At 38.2% G+C, this 18405-nt stretch overlaps 1 protein-coding gene across 1 annotated transcript in view; it reads left to right on the forward strand.

Annotated features, from left to right (window-relative positions):
- Positions 1-17844, forward strand: part of LOC132398508 (interleukin-17 receptor A-like) — a 52706-nt gene extending 34862 nt beyond the window's left edge. The window contains exons 8-13 of the mRNA XM_059978078.1: positions 4027-4101; positions 6637-6703; positions 7317-7361; positions 10970-11065; positions 13662-13697; positions 14881-17844. Of these exons, the coding sequence (XP_059834061.1) occupies positions 4027-4101; positions 6637-6703; positions 7317-7361; positions 10970-11065; positions 13662-13697; positions 14881-16268 (1707 nt within the window). The 3' untranslated portion in view covers positions 16269-17844. The remainder of the gene's footprint in view (positions 1-4026; positions 4102-6636; positions 6704-7316; positions 7362-10969; positions 11066-13661; positions 13698-14880) is intronic.
- Positions 17845-18405: the final 561 nt, after the last annotated feature.

Below are 18405 nucleotides of genomic sequence, written 5' to 3' on the forward strand. Positions count from 1 at the left end.
TTCATCCCTGGGATAATTCTCATGTACCCCCTCCAATGTCTGCACATCCTTTCTTAGATAAGGGGCCCAAAACTGCTCACAACTCTCCAAGTGAGGCCGCACCGGTGTCTTATAAAGGCTCGGTATTACATCCTTGCATTCTGGTCCTCGAAATGAATGCTAACATTGTATTTCCCTTCCTCACCCCCAACTCAACCTGCAAGTTAACTTTTAAGGAATCCTGCACGAGGACTCCCAAGTCCCTTTGCACATCGGATTTTTGAATTTTCTGCCTATTTATAAAATAAACTATGCTTTTGTTCCAGTCAGTCTGTGGGATGAATTGAAATGTGGTGTGGGGGCAAAATCATAAAGAGTGATGAATACAGGGCTGGAAGTGTTATATTTGAATGCACACAGTATGCAGTATCCAGTAGATTATCTTGTAGCACAGTTAGAAATTGGCAGCTGTGACGTTGTGGACATCAGTGAGACTTGGCTGGACAAAGGTCATAGTCGGGAGCTTAACATCCAAGGACACACCTTGTATCGAAAGGACAGATGGGTAGGCAGAGGGAGTGGTGTGGTTGTTGGTTAAAAAATGAAACCTAATACTTGGAAAGAGGATGGGAAGATATAGAATCCTTAAGGAGTTAAGAAACTGCAAGAGTAAAAATTCCCTGATGGGAGTTATATACAATCTCCCAGACAGTAGCTAGGATGTGGAATACAAGTTACAATGGGAGATAGAAAAGGCATGTAAAAAGGGCAATGTTACAATAGTCATGGGGGATTTCAATATGCAGGTAGATTGGGAACCAAAGCCACCCTTTTTTTCCCAAAAAGGGGAATTTATAGGATGTCTTTGAGATGGCTTTTTAGAGCAGCTTCTGGTTAAGCCCACTAGGGAAAAGGCAATTGTGGATTGGGTATTGTGTAATGAAACAGATTTGATTAGGCAGTTTACGGTAAAGGAATTCTTTGGAGGCAGTGATCATAATATGACAGAATTCACCTTTCAGTTTGAGAGGGAGGAGCTAAAGTCAGATGTATCAGTGTTATAGTGGGGTAAAGGCAATTACAGAGGCATGAGAGAAGAGCTGGCCAAAGTTAATTAGAAGGGGACACTAGCAGGGATGATGGCAGAACAGCAGCGGCTGGAGACGTAGTATTGGGAAACAAGGAAATTGCAAATGAAGTTAAGAAGTATTTTGCATCAGTCTTCACTGTGGTAGACACTAGCAGTATACCAGAAATTCAGGGGGCGGAAGTGAATGTAGTTGCTATTACTAAGAAGAAGGTGCTAGGGAAGCTGAAAGGTCTGAAGGTAGATAAGTCACACGAACCAGCTGGATTACACTCCAGGGTTCTGAAAGAAGTAGTTGAAGATATTGTGGTAGAATTAGTAATGAACTTGCAAAAATCACTAGGTTCTGGAATGGTTCCCGAGGATTGGAAAACTACAAATGTCACTTCACTCTTTAAGAAGGGAGAAGGTAGAGAAAGGAAATTATAGGCAAATTAGCCTGAATTCAGTGATTGGGAATCACTATTAAGGATGTGGTTTCAGGATACTTGGAGACACCTGATAAAATAGGCCAAAGTCTGCATGGATTCCTTGAGGGGAAATCTTCCCTGACAAATCTGTTGGAAGTCCTTGAGGAAATAATGGGCAGGATAGATAAAGGAGTCGGTGGATGTTGTTTACGTGGAGTCTCAGAAGCTCCTTTGACAAGGTGTCACACATGAGGCAGCTTAACAAGATAAGGTCCAATGGCATTACAGGAAATATACCAGCTTGATCAGCAGAAGGCAACGAGTGGGAAAGAAGGGGGCCTTTTCTGTTTGACTGCTGAGGACTAGTGGTGTCCCTTTGGGGCAGTTTTGGTCTGCTACTTTTCACGTTATATTTTCATGATCTGGATGACAAAATTGGTAGCCTTGTTGCCAAGTTTGCAGAAGATACAAAAATAGTGGAGGGCTAGGTAGTGTTGTGGAAGCAGGGAGTCTGCAGAAGGTCTTGAACAAATTAGGAGAATGAGCAAAGAATTGGCAGAGGAGTATAATGTAGAGAAGTGTATGGTCATGCACTTTGGTAGAAGGAATACTTCCTAAATGAGGAGAAAATTCAGAAATCAGAGGTGCAAAGGGACTTTGGAGTCCTTGTGCAGGATTCCCTAAAGGTTAACTTGCAGATTGAGTCAGTGGTAAAGAAGGCAGATGCAACGTTAGCATTCATTTTGAGAGGACTAGAATATAAAAGCAAGGATATAATGATGAGGCTTTATAAGGCACTGGCCAAACCACACTTAAAGCATTATGAGCAACTTTGGGACCCTTAACTAAGAAAAGAAGTGCTGACATTGGAGAGTGCCCAGAGGAGGTTCACAGGAATGATTCAGGAATAGAGGGATTTTAGAATAGAGATAAGGAGGAATTTCATTAGGTGGGGAATCTGTGGAATTCATTGCCATAGATGACTGGAGGCCAAGTCATTAGGTACGTTTAAAGGGGAGGTTGATAGGTTATTAATTAGTCAGGGGCATCAAAGGTTATGGGGAGAAAGCAGAAGTAAGAGGGTGAGAGGGATAGTAAAATAGCCATGATGGAATAATTATGCAGAATGGCCTAATTCCTCTGTGTTGTGGTCTTATGATTTTGACCTTATCTTTTATCCAACAAGCCATTAAATTTCACAAATTCCACCACTCAATGGGATCCCATCACCAGATGTGTTACTCACCTCCTTTCAGCATTTTAAAGGAATGGTTTGTTCTGTGACTACCTGATCAACTTATGCTTCTCAACAGGCCATTCCCTTTCTCACAACAGGTTCCCATGCAACACAAGCCTTTTTATCACTTCCCTTCCCAACATTCAGGAACCCAAATGGCTCTTTCAAGTGAAGCAGGAATTTACTTGTACTGCTCCCAATTTAATGTGTTGCTTTGGTGCTTACAATATGGTCTCGGCACTGGAGAAATCAGTTGCAGATTGGGCCTCTACTTTGCAGGACAGCCCTGTTCAATCCACAAGGGTGACCTTGAGCTTCAAGTTATCCCATTCCCACTCTTCCATCCATCTCAAAGATTCCTATAAAGATGTCCAGAATAAGCTTAAGGAAGAGCATGTCACCTTCTGATTGGGCATGTTGCAGTAATTTTATTTTACCACATTTGTCCCTCACTCTCACTCTTTTATTTCTCCACTGATTTGTCAGTATATTTTGTTTTATTGTTTTTATTCTAATTGCTGGTTTTTAAAGTCCAGTGAAACTCTGATTTTCTGGCACATTTGAGATTTTGGTGTCTGGTAGATTTTTTTTCCAGGCTATAGGAACACATTTCTAATTACCAGATTTTAAGTTATGTCAGAAAAATATTTCCTCATGTTTGCTCAGAAAAGTATAATTTATTTTCCAATGAACTCAGTGAGTTGAAAGAGTGTGTGGGAAATGGTGTTCCAATGGGTTTAAAAGTAGTGTTGTTAGCAGTGCCAAGTACATTTAAAGTGAGTGTAGGAAGTGGGACCTTGGTGTGTTAAGGGATTGTGTTTGGGAAATGGTGCTCCAGTGAGTTTAAAAGCAGTGTTGGCAGCAGTACCAAGTAAGTTTAAGGCGAGTGTAGGAAATAAGATCTAGATGTGTTTAGGAATTATGGGGAAGGGGACTTGCGAGAGCCAGGTCACAAACCATCGGAGTTTCCAAATAATAATAGGAGTTTCTCTGTGGTTTCTATTGTTATCTGTACAACTTTCATTCCTTGGTTCTGTGTGTTCTTCCACCTCACTTCAACTTAAAACGTTTGTTCTAATGAAGGGACCTTGATTTGAAACATTAGTTTTTTCTCTCCCTACTGATTTGAGTGTTTCCAATATTGTATTTTAATTGTAGATTAACACTGATTACTTTTGATAATTTTTAATGGCTACTTGAAGTTTTTCTGTGACTGGAGTAAGATAACATCTCCCTCCACAACATTGAGAAAAGGCAGGTATGTGAAATTTAAGAATGACTAATTTTATTGTATTTTTTAAAATTTATGACAGATAGTGGAACAAAGAGTAAATGTAACTTTTTCAATTGAAAACTGGATGCAAAGCTGTACTACTTATGAAATTCAGGTAAGAAACAATACATATTTTAAATTGAATTCCAGAAGGGGGTTGAGTTTTACTTTTGCAGTGAGACTTGTATGAATGCAGCTTTGCCTGCAAAAAAGTCTGAAACATTTGGAATTCCTTTTTCAGTTTGAAATAGAATTGCTTGAGGAGGCAGTACTTAAATCTGATCTTGCAACCCATGAGTGATGTGGTGCTTTGTGGTGGATCCAATGTACACTTATTATCAAAGTGTGCATGCAGTATACAACCCTGAGATTCATCTTCCCACAGACGGCACAAAACAAAGAAAGACCAAAGAAAAAACATCAAACCTCCTTTGGCAATATTAGCATTTGATGCAGTGCTGATATCAAAATGCATTCTAACAATTTATTCTATCTTTCTAAATACCTAATTGGATAGATCCTTAAATACCTTGTGATAGCACAGTAGTTAATCTATTGATTAGAAAGCCAGAGCCCTGAGTTGAACAGTTAAATTAATGTGATTATCTGGAACATAATTTTGTTACCATTATTACTAACATTGCTGGATGATCATGTGCTTGCCTGAGTGGAGAAGGGAATTACCAGCCTGACCTGTTCAGGCTTGTGTCACTCCAGACTTGCAACAGCGTGTTTAACTCTGGTGTATCTTCTTAAAATTTAGCTAAGAGTTCAAGAGATGAGTGAGAAATGTCAACAGTGTTCAGATCTCAAAAAAAATCTTCCATTGGACTTTGGAACCACTTTGAGCACAAAGGGCTGTACCCAGAAGCCATGGCACCGCCTGATCTAGGATGGGGCCTGTGCATTCTCAGGAAGGGTAAACAGATGGCAAAAGCTTTAATAGAAGTGAGAGGAAATATACATGAGAAGTCTGAATATTAAATAGAAAAAAGTGAAGGAAAAAAATGCTAGGTTTTTATAGCAAGTCAGCAAGTAGTAAAATAGAACTCTAAAGAATGATTAATATTGTCAAAGAAAATAATCTTAAAATAACTAAAATTGTATGTGCAGCCATACATAGTGGCTTTAATAAGACAGGGTTGCTAGAAGCAATGTGCTGGTAGGAAAGTGCATGATATTGCATTGGCTCAATATAGATTGTTCTGAGGTTAGAATCAATGCAATTTCTAAATGAGCATGTGAATCCAAACGATGACAAATCAGTTCAGCAAAGGACTTCAGAATATCACACTAGTACATTAATAGGGCAGTCACACGTTACTTAGAAGATGCAAGTCTTTATCAGATTGAATGGAAAAATTATCTTTAAGTACTAGCTGGCCATTTCAGGTTAATATAGCCATAAGTAAACCAACCAATAACACTGTCCTTATTTCCAGGCACTTGGTGTTGAAAAGTGGGGGAGTCGTACTAAACCTACACTGGACTTTGGTTTGACTGTGCTTAGAGTATGGCATTTTATAATAAGGCTTTCAAAATGACAGATTGCAGAGAAAACGTACAAGAAATATACGAAAATAGGAATGACCTACAAATTTGGAAAGGATGCTTGAAGGAAAGAATACTTGGCCTGAATGTTATGTAAAGTGATTTAAAAGTTTTGATTAAGACACTATAGAGAGAATATTGCAAGTTTTGGAAATGACTATTGCCGTAAAAAGAAACTTCTTAATTCCCCAAGGAATGAGAATTTGAACCTTGATAACTGAAGCATTTAAGAGTCCATACAAGATATGGATGCGAATGAAATAGAGATTGACACTAAATTTGGAATAGAAAAGAGGAATTTCTCTGTTATGGGCTGATAGGCCTGTTTCTGTCTTATATATTCTATGTAATCCTAACTTTTTTATCATTGTAATACAGGTAACAGACAAATTATGCACAACAATATCCCACATATGGCATTATAACAATGACCACGGATCCTGTTTTTAGTTTTGATCGCAAGATGTGTGCTGACCAGGGCATAAACACGTGATTGCTGTTATGCTCTTCAGTGTTTAATGCCCATATGAAAAACATGGAGGCTTGGCTTAGTATGTCACCTCAAAGATGTTATTATTAAGAGTTCAGAATTCTGTCATCTATGTCATTGTAGGCCTATGTGATGGACCCTGGTGTAGTACTTGCCTGAATCAAGACAGTTCAAGTGTGCTACCAACTAAACATAGTTGCTACATACAAGATGCTACTTGAAGCATCTTGAGAGATTTACCTAGGTTGAGCTGTTACATAAATATAAATTGCTTTGTTTTCAAGAGAAAAATAAACTTCTTCAAGTTTCTATAAAAGCTTGTGAAAACCTGATCAGTTGGTAACATTATTAATTCAACTCTGACTGATTTTGCAAGATCTGTGCACTGTTCCTAGGATGCTGTGTTCTTAAACTGAATGCAGTATTCCAAATGTGATCTGAACAACTGAAGCATGGCTTTACTCGCTTTACGCATTTTAAAATTCAAAAATCTTTTCAAGCTAACATACAAATCTTCAGAAACACTTTTTTTGTCACTATCTTGTTGTCCTTTTGAAAGTCACTAGTTAGGTACAAGAAAATCATTAATTTGACTCTCTTGTCTTGTAGATTATTCCATTTTTTGAAGGTTGTCATCATGACTGCAAACGGGCCATTCAAACTGTTACTCCCATTGGTAAGTTATGGTGTTCCAATGGGTGGAGATATTTGGGACAAGTATTGTTGCTGGAGATTAGATGTGGTAATGGGAAATGTATTAGGGAATAAACATTTTTTAAAGGTATGTACATTGTTATAAGAAGGGATCCTAAAACTAAAAACTTAAGGGTTAAATTGAGACAAGATTTCAGTCGTTTTTATACATTAGACCTTGTAATCTCCAAGCCCAAATTCCCCAACTCCCTTCAATTTTCAACCCTGCCTTCAACTAACCATACCATATCTTGTCATTCCTCAAAACTTTTCCCTATGAGTTCTCTCTCTAAACTGACCTTTTCAAGATTTTTCGTGAGTTTTCCCTGTTTAATCTGTGCATTTGAGTTGGCTTTTACTTTTAAAGTGCCTTAGGATTTATTTTTAGCATTTAATATGGTGCATTGTTGACAGTCCCCTCTAATCTACATGGCACTATTTAATTAAACTAGCCATGTGAGACATTCCACATCAGAGGCAACGTTAGATTTGAGCCCAGATCTTTGGTGATGTCTTTAGCAGTGCTGCCCATCTTTTATGTTTTTAATTTCTACATTTTTACATTTCTAATATTATTTGGATCTTGTTTCTTTCAGTAACAACACAAGCAAAACCAACAGCACAAACAGTAAAAGATCCAGGTATGTTCAAGTTGATTGGAATGTCAAACTTTAAGGGTATAATTTCTTTACCTTTTGACAATTGGATGTAGTATTATACCTAAAGAACTAAATAAATATGGGAGTGGGCATTCATCGTTTTGTGTTTGCTCACCATTCAATATTATTTTTCTCAAGAGCCAACATTAAATTTTTCTTCAGTAAGTGTAATCCCAAGATTTCTAATCTCTCCCTGTAACCTTTCATCAGGCGCATATACAAACTTGGCTCATTAGCTAGCTCTGCTGCTAGCCACGTGATGCAGCAGCGAGGAGGCCACCTTTCATAAGCAATACATGTCTGTGATGGTATGATTTGGGGTTCAAACAAACAGGAAAGTTGCGATGTTCTGGGGAGGAACATTGATTGTAGACAATGCTGTGTGAATACTGGCCCATGCAAAGTTATCGTTCACCAGAAAAATAACGGATTATACATTGGCATAAAGTTACAGAAGAAATGTACAGTGGTGCTAGAAAGTTTGTCAACCCTGTAGAACTCTCTCTATTTCTACAGAAATATGACTTAAAATGTGATCAGATCTTCATGCAAGTCCTAAAACTGGATTATGAGAAACCAATTAAATAAAGAACACACAAAACATCAAAAATGATCCAATATTATGTGTATTTGTTGAAAAAAGTATGTGAACCTTTTGCTTTCAGTAACAAGTGTGACCCCTTGTACAGCAATAACTTCAACCAAACATTTCCAGTAACTGGTGATCAGTCCTGTAAATCAGCTTGGAGTAGTTTTAGGCCGTTCCTCCACACAAAACTGCTTCAACTCTGGAGTGTTGCTGGGCATCCTTGAATGAACTGCTTGCCTAAGGTCCTCCACAACATTTCTATAGGATTAAAGTCAAGACTTTGACTCGGCCATTCTAAAACATGAATTTTCTTCTTTTTAAACCATTCTGTTGTTGATCTACTCTTGCCTTTCAAATCATTGTCTTGTTGCATTATCCAACTTCTATTAAGCTTCAGGTGATGGACTGATACCCTGACATTTTGCTGTAAAATGTCTTGATACGTTTTTGAATTCAATGTTCCCTCAACAATTGCAAGCTGTTCAGGCCCTGAGGCAACAAAGTAGCCCTAAGCTATGATGCTCCTTGCACCATGTTTCACAATTGGGATGGGGTTTTGGTGTGCAGTGCACTTTTCCTCCAAACACAGCAATCTGCATTTCTGCCAAAAGGTTCAACTTTTGTCTCATCTGTTCACAGAACATTGTCCCGGAAGCAATGTAGAACATCCAGGTGGTCTTTTGCAAACATGAGATGTGCAGCAATGATTTTTGGAAGACAGTGGTTTCCTCTGTAGTGGTCTTCCACAAACACCATTCTTGTTCAGTGTTTTTCTTATAGTGGACACATAAACAGAGACTTTAGCAAGTTTTAGAGATTTCTTCAGGTCTTTTGCTGTTACCGTTGGGTTCTTTTTCCCTTCCTTCAGCATTGCACCTTGTGCTCTTGGTATGTTCTTTTCAGGACACACAGTCCTAGGGAGAGTAGCAACAGTACTAGACAATTTCTCTTACTGGGGACTAATGAACACTTAGGTCTTTAGAAATGGTTTTGTAGTCTTCTCCAACTTGATTCATCCCTACAATTCTTCTAAGATCCTCTGAAAGTTGTTTTGATCTAGGCATGGTGCACGTACACAGATCTTTCTTGAGAAGAGCAAGCTCCATCAGTAACCTGACTTTGTGTGTCTTTTTTATAGGGCAGGACACCTCTACAACCCAAACCTCCAATTTCATCTCATTGACTGGAACACCAGACTCCAAATAGCTTTTGTGGAGGGCATTACCTCAGAGATTCACATACTTTTTCCAACAAATACATGTAATAGTGGATAATTTTTCTCAAATAAACAAGTATAATGTTTTTGTATTATTTAATTGGGTTCTGTTTTTCTAGTTTTAGGACTAATGTGAAGATGTGATCACATTTTAGGTCATATCTATACAGAAATTCTACAGGATTCAGAAACTTTCCAGCACCACTGCATTTACCAATATTTCAACTTTAACAAACAGCTAACAGAAAAAGAAAAGAAAAATAAAATGGCCCATTACAGTTAAACCAGCCCAATGTGCACATAAACATAGGAGCTCATTTCTGGAGTAGTCGTGTGTATCGCTTTACTCACGCTGAACCCACATTCTGCAACAAGGACGCTAGTCATAGTTTGAACTTCACTCAAAGACCACCTTGAATGAACTGGGTTACTCAGGAGTATTGGCACTTCCTCCTTGGAACCATTCATTTGCAACAAAGCACTACTTACAACGGGTCTCTCCCTTGAGCAGCATCTTTCCTTGTCCTGCTCTGCAGTTCTGCTCTGCAAAGGCCTCGAACCAGACTACTTTTTTTCAGAAATCTGATCCCACCTAGCTCTCTCAAAATATCTTCCTTTGGACCCAACTGGACAGAAAGTTACAAAACGTATGAAGACAATCCTGATTGGCTGACACAACATTCCTAAGTTGGACAACGTGGCTCCTTATCCTTAGCCGAAGCTAAAACACTCTTAATAACAGGACACACTGCTTTTGCAGAAAACTGCTAAAATAAAAATACCTCACAGAGTAGCAGTAGAAATCTTAACTAGGGCATTACACATCATTCTGGTAATTCCCCTTTGTACCTAGGTTAAACACTTCTCCCTTGTTTTATTAAGATGTGACACAACTTTTTGTTTTTTACTGTGCATCTAACTATCTATCCGAGTATTTAATCAGGCTTTATTTATGGTGTTCTGAAGCAACCCTGTCACATCCAAATACTTGTATACAAATTAGCCAGGTTTATGCTTCTATTCCTGTTTTAATGTTGCCATGCTGTGTCATACAGTCATAGACCCAAAACAGTCCCTGCAACCCACAGAGTCTTTGAATGCCATTGGCCACCCATTCACAAGCAATGTCCTATTTGTCAGGCAATTAAAGGCAGCCCTTAGTGAGATAAAACAAAGATCAAATGCTACAAAGAAAAGAATATTATTGATAAAATTGTGAAATCCACATGTCACTATTGCAATGCAAATACTATAAATTGCTGGAAGAGTTTGGGCCAGTGGAGTACCTTTGAGCTCTCACATGAAGTGGATACTGCAACGGGGCCTGAATGAACTGACTTGTTTGAGAAACTCATTACTGCTGTACAAGAGATTTTCTTTGCGTGCTGTCCAAATCTGACCTGTAATTAAGAGAGCAACTAGGTTCCATTTGAAAGCCAGATTCAGGGTGCAGATTTAACACAAATTCCTCCAACAACCTTGGTGAATTTGCCTTGCTGAATTATCCTAAACATTTCTGTCTGCAGGTTCTGTGAGCTGTTTGGCATGTAGATCAGAAATTTCAAAATACAATAACCTCTCGTGATGGGATAATACACACTTTGTAAATAATGATTCTTTATCTCCCTGTGCTGCAACAGATTAATGATGCAGTCAAGTTGGCTTAGTGTGGGATCTATAAGAAGCAGGAAGTGAACTGATGTATTCTAAATATAATTGAGTAGTTGTAAATTTTGTTGTTAAATACGTCTAGCCCCATGCTAATCTATGTTCTGTCACTTGCAGCTGAACGGACACATTACTGTGTTGGCACTGGTGTAATCATATTGGTGATTGCTTTTTGCTGTACTGCTTGGGTACGGATGAAATCCAAGCCAATTGGTAAGGAGGGTCTTATCCAACCCAGTGATACTTACATTCTGTTCATTAGTCTTTTGTTTTTCCAGATCACTCCAGGCCTGTGTTTTAAAATTGGGGTGCTGATGGTGGTTTATTATAAATGTGATTGTGGGATAGGCATGTAGAGCTGTAACCTCATTCCCCAATTCCCCATCTTCCCCCTCCAGGCACTGCCTTAGCTTCTCAATATCTATCCCGATAGTGTAACTGAAACCCAACATAAAAGTGTTCTGAAATGTTGTGGCTTAATAGAGAAAAGGATGATGAAAGACAGGAAGAAGTATTGCATGAAATAGTCAATGAAAAAGTAAGCTCAGAAAACAGGAACAGTGACTTATCAAATCAACACTGAGTGAATGCACTGATTCTGTTGTCCCCAGGTACTGTCAATGACGAGGACGTTGTCTGCTCAGTCATTTAGAGTATCACCCTGATCAGTTGTTCCAAACATTCTGCTTATTATCTGCACTGTGCCTGGCTCCTTGACAGGCATCTTCTATTGAACATGCCAGGGCTGCACAAGGACCAGAGGAGAAAAAAAAAACTAAAGAATCAATATGTGCGAGGGAAGTCGCAACCTTTGACTTTTGATTCTTCTTGATTTTGTTTTGGCCTTTCGCACACCATACAATTTAATTTTCAGTCTGCATAATAAGGCAAATGTTCTGCTGAGATTGATAAGTAAGCAGTTCACAAGTGCAGCCATCCATTCAGCAGAAACCTTTGTTGTTCTGTTAGACTTGTGAAGTCCAACTGGGCAGTGTGGCCTTCTGTAGAATACTTCAGCTCTTGGGCTGCAAAATCTGCACTATGAATGCATACTAGATTAATGTTGTGCCATTACACCAGTCACATGAATGAATGGTAGAAAATGGCAGTCAGTGAAAGCTTAATTAAGCTTTTAATTTTATTTACTTAATTAGTACACATTAAGAGAATGTTTTATTTTCTTTAAATTTCTTTAACTTGTATGTTTTAGATTTGTTTTTCTATTTAAAAAGAAGTTCTGGGTAATTTTATGCATGTTTTAAAGGTGCATAATTTTCATTTTACATGGCAGTTTAGACAACTGGTGAACCTGGGGTGTCTGCCGAATCTTCGTTTAGGTAGTCGATCAATTGCACAGAAAGTGGCTGTGGTGACCCCCCCCCCCCCCCAACCACAGACCAAACCAGTTTCTCAGTGGACACTTAAACGTGTTGGGGAAAATATGTGCAGATTATGACACAAGGAGACCAGTGATCTTAGGGCACTGGCGTTTTATTCTCAGTGGCTTCAATGAGAGATTTTTTTGCTGCAATTTGACAATTTCTTTAGGTTGTTAAACTGTTGAGACCAGCATCTTCAGGGGTAGGGGTGGTGGATGACTTAAATTATCTCAAAATATACAATGGTACTGGATTATCAGTGTGAGTAGTAAGTTGCACACAATGTCTGCATAAGTTTATAATTATATATCTAAACATTACAGTTTACAGTTATATTTAAACCAGGGCCTTCCTCAGACATTTATTGTAAAGCTTCTGATGACCTGACTGATGCAAACAGCTAGTGCAAACCCCTGCCCCAACCCTTCATTAACGGCAAATCCTGGCCAGTGATTTGAGTGTCCAGTACCACATCGAGGCAGCCTGAAGTGATGAAAGTTGGTGTACCCTTTTTGAAGGGAAGCTCTATTATGACTGGAATAGATACTACAAGTCATCAACGAATCTTTCTCACTTGGAAATAAATGTAATGGTAGTATGTGTTGAAGAAAATTGGCCACTTGGTTTAAGGACCCCACACTGAAGGTGAAGATGAAGATATTTGAAGATAAGGCAGGGTGATAGGAAATGGCAGGGGCATTGGTGGTGGGATGCAATACAAATACATTTTCTAGTGGGAATCTCCTTTGCCTGTTGAATATTGTAGTGAGTGTCAGGCGCTTAGCTTTGAATAGCAAATTCTGGAATCGTGACAAAAGCAGAATTCAAGCAGCAACCATTGTGCGAGTAGTGGTTTTCCTTTAAGTAGCACTGGGGGGGGGGCACAGTTTGGGGCCTTCCAGTTTCAGCACCTTGTGTTTAGATATGCCATTAATTTAAGAGAACTCCCAAACAAAGATAGCACTATTGGCCTGCTTCAGTAGGTTTGAACAACATAATTCAGACTATACAGTAAATGGACACAAGCACATTGGATGCGATGTTGCATCTGTTTTTGGCCTAAGAAGCAGCATTTTGCCTCAAAATGTTGCATTCAGATTTTGAACGGCTTTCTTTTTTTAAAAAAAGAGGAATTTGTACATTTATTATATTAAGTGCACATATTTTTTCTGGTAGAACCTTTTCATGTCTGTCCTTTCTCATACTGCCCGCATCTTCTCATTGTATTCGAATTGTTTGATAGTTAGAATGATGTTGATAACAGTGCATTGTTTAGTCAAAAGTATTCCAGTGAATATCAGCCCCACAGATCTATTTATATGCTCACTTGGCTATTGAGGAAAAAGTAGAAATGTTTTTTGCATGTTATAGAGAAGTTTTTTTAAGTGATTTGTTTGCATTTCAATATTAAGACCATTTCTTCTTTTTAGAAACAATAAAACCACCAGGAGAAGAGGTGCTACCCGGTATGTTAACCGAATTAGAATTGTTTCTTGTTTTCTTTGTGCACAATGTGTATGTACATTGAAAAGTCGCATTTAGAATCACCTTTTAGTAAAGGTAACCTTGCACCATCGATGCCAAGAAAATACTACTGGTGTAACCAAGATAGTTCAGTTGTGACTTTGACAATGCAAATTAGAAATAGAAAAAATAATTTTATTTGTAATGGGTAACATGAAAATATAATTCCATTTGTAGATGACTTTCAGTTAAAATCTCTGAACCAAGTAAACATGCAATGTAGTGTCTGATCTATAGCGTGCATTTTAATGATCACTTTTCTCCATGCTCTACCCATTCTTCATTTGTAAAAGATCATTCAACTTGTCATGATTTCTGAAGCTATCTTAATCTCTGTAAAATGATTAACTTCCACACTGCATACATGCCCTTTGTCAGAATATCCTGTTTTAATTTCAAGTGGTGTTCTTGTGTTCAACAGGCCCATGCAAAATATATTTCAATCATTAACTCTCAGACAATTTCCTTTCTTTACTTGCCTCTTGTTTCTCAAATCGAGCCCTCCAAATCTCCAGGGATTTTTATCTTTATGAATAAAAAATTGTAACAGTTGCCATGTGGTCAGATGATCACATAATGAAACATTCAGGACCATGTCTGACCAGAGGGGCAATGCTAGGTATTCTGCCCTTGTTCAAGAGTTCCCCCATTTTCCTAAGCGAGGCAGATAGATAAACTCCTGTTCCAGGGTAGTTTGAAGGCGGTTTTATTATTCACCAACACGTTACAGTATGTAAGGAGCTGAGTAAGAGGACAACGCTTGGCATTCTCACAAAAGATAGATTCAAATATTGATAAAAATTCCTTCAACTTCTGACAAAAGTGCTTCTAAATAACTGAATGAAATGTACAAATGATGTTGAAAGTTAATTGCCTAATGACACAAAAAAATTAAGTAATCAACAACAGCTGTGAACTTACCAGAAAGAATGAGATCTAGTCATTAGAAGTAAAATGACAAGCCAAATCAGGAAGGAAATAACACTAGTTTATAGAATAATAAATTTTCCTTCTTGCCCTCTACCCTATTTGTTTCTCAAATTGCAATGAGTTTGCTTACTAGTGTTTTTTCTAACTTAACTCACTGGATTTGCTTGGATTAAACTTTGAAACTTTTCTTTCCAGAACGCCAAACGCAAAAGAAAGTTCTGATCATTTATTCGTTGGATCATAGCCTCTACTGCAATGTTGTTCTGGCATTTGCACGCTTCCTGATGACTGTCTGTGGCACCAAAGTGACTTTAGATTGTTTACAGAGTAATGAGGTTGCTGAAATCGGGCACATCAATTGGCTTACATTTCACAAACACGAGTCGGACAAGATTATCATTCTGTGCTCCCGTGGAACCAGGGCAAAGTGGGATGCTATGCTGTCTACGAAACAGAGAAAGATATTACTGAAAAGTGAAGAACGCTCACCAATGCGTGACATGTTTACTCCAGCCATGAACCTGATTTTGCCAGATTTTAAACGCCCAGCTTCATTTGGAAAATACATTGTTGCATATTTTGATGACATCAGCCATGAAAATGATATACCTGATCCCTTTAATGTTGTTGTGAAGTACAAACTAATGAAGCAGTTTGAGGAAATACACTTCAGAGTGCAGGATTTGGAAAAATATGAGCCTGGAAAGACTTTGCATGTGGCAGGAATAACACAGAACGATTATCATACACACCCATCTGGCGAAGTACTGAAAAAGGCAATAGAGAAGTTTAAGTTGTTTCAAATGAAACAGCCAGATTGGTTTGAAAAAGAATGCATCACATCCCCAGAGGAAGCAGGGATGGAAGAAGAATCATCTGTAGATTTTTCAGCAATTCAACAAAATATTGTGCAATATAAGCCTTATGATGTGCCTTGTGCTGTGAATGAAGTATGCATGGCCATATCAAATGAGGAGACGTTTGTACAGTGTCCTGTAGGAAATGAGTACGATGGTCAAGGCATAGGCTTGTCACAGAATGTGATTGGGATAGGCACCAATGAAGCACAAGTTCCAAACGCAACACACACCTTAGAGCCATTGTTTTGTACATCCATATTGGACTGTCACCAAACTGTTTTAAACTTCTCCGATTTTGACTCTTCTCAAAAGACAGAAGGATCCCTGGAAAGAGATTGTATAATGCAGAATGATATCAGAACTGTTCCTCAATATGCTTGTGAAAGCAACATCACAGTAAATGAGGCGATGACAGACTCTGGTAGTGAACAGAAGTTGGGTATTTCTGATGATGTAAAGAGGAGACTTGAAGACCTTCAGCAAATGCTGTTCTTCCAGGGTTTGATGTCATCTGTAGACTCGGCCAGTGAGGTTGCTGAATATCCACAATCTCACTTACTCCTAGAGAAAGGAGAAAATACAGATTTAGACCAGGGCTATAGTTCCCAACAGTCGGTTGATGAAATTCCATTAGGAAATGTGAGCATTTCTTCTGATGCATTAAATGAGTTGAAAGTGCTGCAGATGGCTTTACTTAATGAAAGCTTGGGAGTGACTGAGTAGGAAGCAAGCACACTGCTCAATGATTAAGACTTACAGATGCTCTCTGAATTCAATACAGTGATACTGACATTGGTTTTAGGTACGTCAGAGTTGATACTTTTGTACACCTATGACTGAGCAAACACACAAAATCTATTTTAAAACCAAAGTTTTAGGTAAATTGAAAATTCTCAAATGAGAGCAGAATAATTTTGAGGTCTTGGATGCCTGTTTGGGTTTATGGGAAGGGTTCTTTAGGGTAAAATGGACTCCACTCAAGATTTGCACAAGTTTGAAAAAAAAATTGAATACAGATATAATTGCAATAGGACTTGCTGTTTCCTCAATTGTAGAACTTGTTGAACTGAAATTCAAACATGTTTCAAAACATTAATCATGAATAGACACAAAACATTGTTTATTTTTTTTCAAATTGCAACCTCCAGTGTTGTCCTAAATTAGGATGGAAACTGCAGATTATGCTACATGAATAATTTATAGGGGATAGAGAAATCTGCCCCCGCTACTTGTCATAAAACAATATGGAAAGGTTATCGCCTCAAAGAATAGCAGCACTCAGAAGGAGATTGAAACAAGGCTACAACAAGAGTATATGGTCACAATCTTGATTTTGTGCTTGTTTACCTTTATTGCGAAGTCTTCCTGTCCAGCTGCACCAAATGAAGACAAATTTGTGAAGGTGTGGCACACTTCATGATCATTACAGGAAGCACTGCTTCAGTTACAGACAAGCCTCCATCGTTTGAGAACCAATGGCTTGGAGCTCTTGATTGGGTGTTGCAGATTATTGCAATGGAAAATTAGCAATCCAAAGAAAGGTTTCAGTTGGGGATGAGGGAAAAAACTGGTGATTAAAAATTGGGGCTTCAAACAGAGTAGTGGAAGAAAGGGAACTTGGGATTTGAGGAACCTGTGGGGTTGTGAGGATAGTTAGGCATGAATAATCAGAAAGAATGAGATTGGTGGGAGACAAGCCAGAAAGGTGAAAGGTAATTCATGTCAGTGAGGTCACAGTCCAGTAAAGTAGTGAAGATCTTATTGCCCCAGGACTACCCAGTAATTGTCATTCAGGAGTCAGTATTGTCTCTAATGCTCTGTGGGGAAGGTCTGCACAAGAATTGTGTCTGCTGTGAAACTAGTGTTAGATAAACAAGCGCAAATTGCATTGAAAAGTGTCGTATTGAATTTCTGGGATAACAAACAGTCATGACTGTGTTTCAGTTTATGATAAGTCATCTTGATCCTGAGGAATTATTTTAGAGGTACAAGTTTCTGTTCTTAAATGTTCAAATGGTGCTTTGTGGGTTGACTTCTAAACTATTATATTTTGGATTATTGCAATATAGAACACTGTTTAGCACAGATGGGTTAATTGCCAATAAATGATGAACCTTGATAATGTTTGCCATAAAAATCAAATGTCAAATGTTGTCTTAAAGTAGAGGTGAAGAAGAGTCCTGATTGGGAACTGTTTAATTAAGAGTGTTATGATGGAAATTCTAAAGAATGCGTGATATTTATAAGCTCTGCTTGTGTAATTAATACCTTTGTACATTGTATAAACATGAATATTTTATCAATGAGACTCCAGTTTTGACTGCTAACTTGTCACCTCTAAATGTTTTTGTTACTTAAATGCTTCTTTTCATAGACACAACTTCTATGTTTCAGATACTGAAGTCAGGTCCAAGAGTAAAAATTACTTGCTCCCAGGTGGTGTGACTGAACCAATAAAAGTTGACCAAGGCACTTCATCTTAAAGTCCACCTAAGAAGGCTGGCATGACCTTGTTTAACTTATCTTCTAAAACATAGGGCCTCTACCAATATAGCACTGAGAATAATTTTAATGCTGAAGTTTTAGAATTATATTGATTTTTGTTGTGTTAGTAGACCATTCAACCAAATGTTTGAGACCAAAATGCCAAACGTTTGAAAGTGATGTCTAACTTAATTCTGCATTCCAACTTCTCCCTTAATGGCCCTGATCAATGACATTTTTTACAAAGCCTCCTTGCCACTACCATTCAAATAGTGCTTTCCAGATCTTAACAACCCTCTGGTTTTACTATGTTTTATATCTGATTCCTGGCAACTGACTTCTTTGGTTCTCAGTGAAGTCCTTGACTTTTATGGGT

This window comes from Hypanus sabinus, chromosome 8 (assembly GCF_030144855.1).
Source record: "Hypanus sabinus isolate sHypSab1 chromosome 8, sHypSab1.hap1, whole genome shotgun sequence".
Taxonomy (NCBI): Eukaryota; Metazoa; Chordata; class Chondrichthyes; order Myliobatiformes; family Dasyatidae; genus Hypanus; species Hypanus sabinus.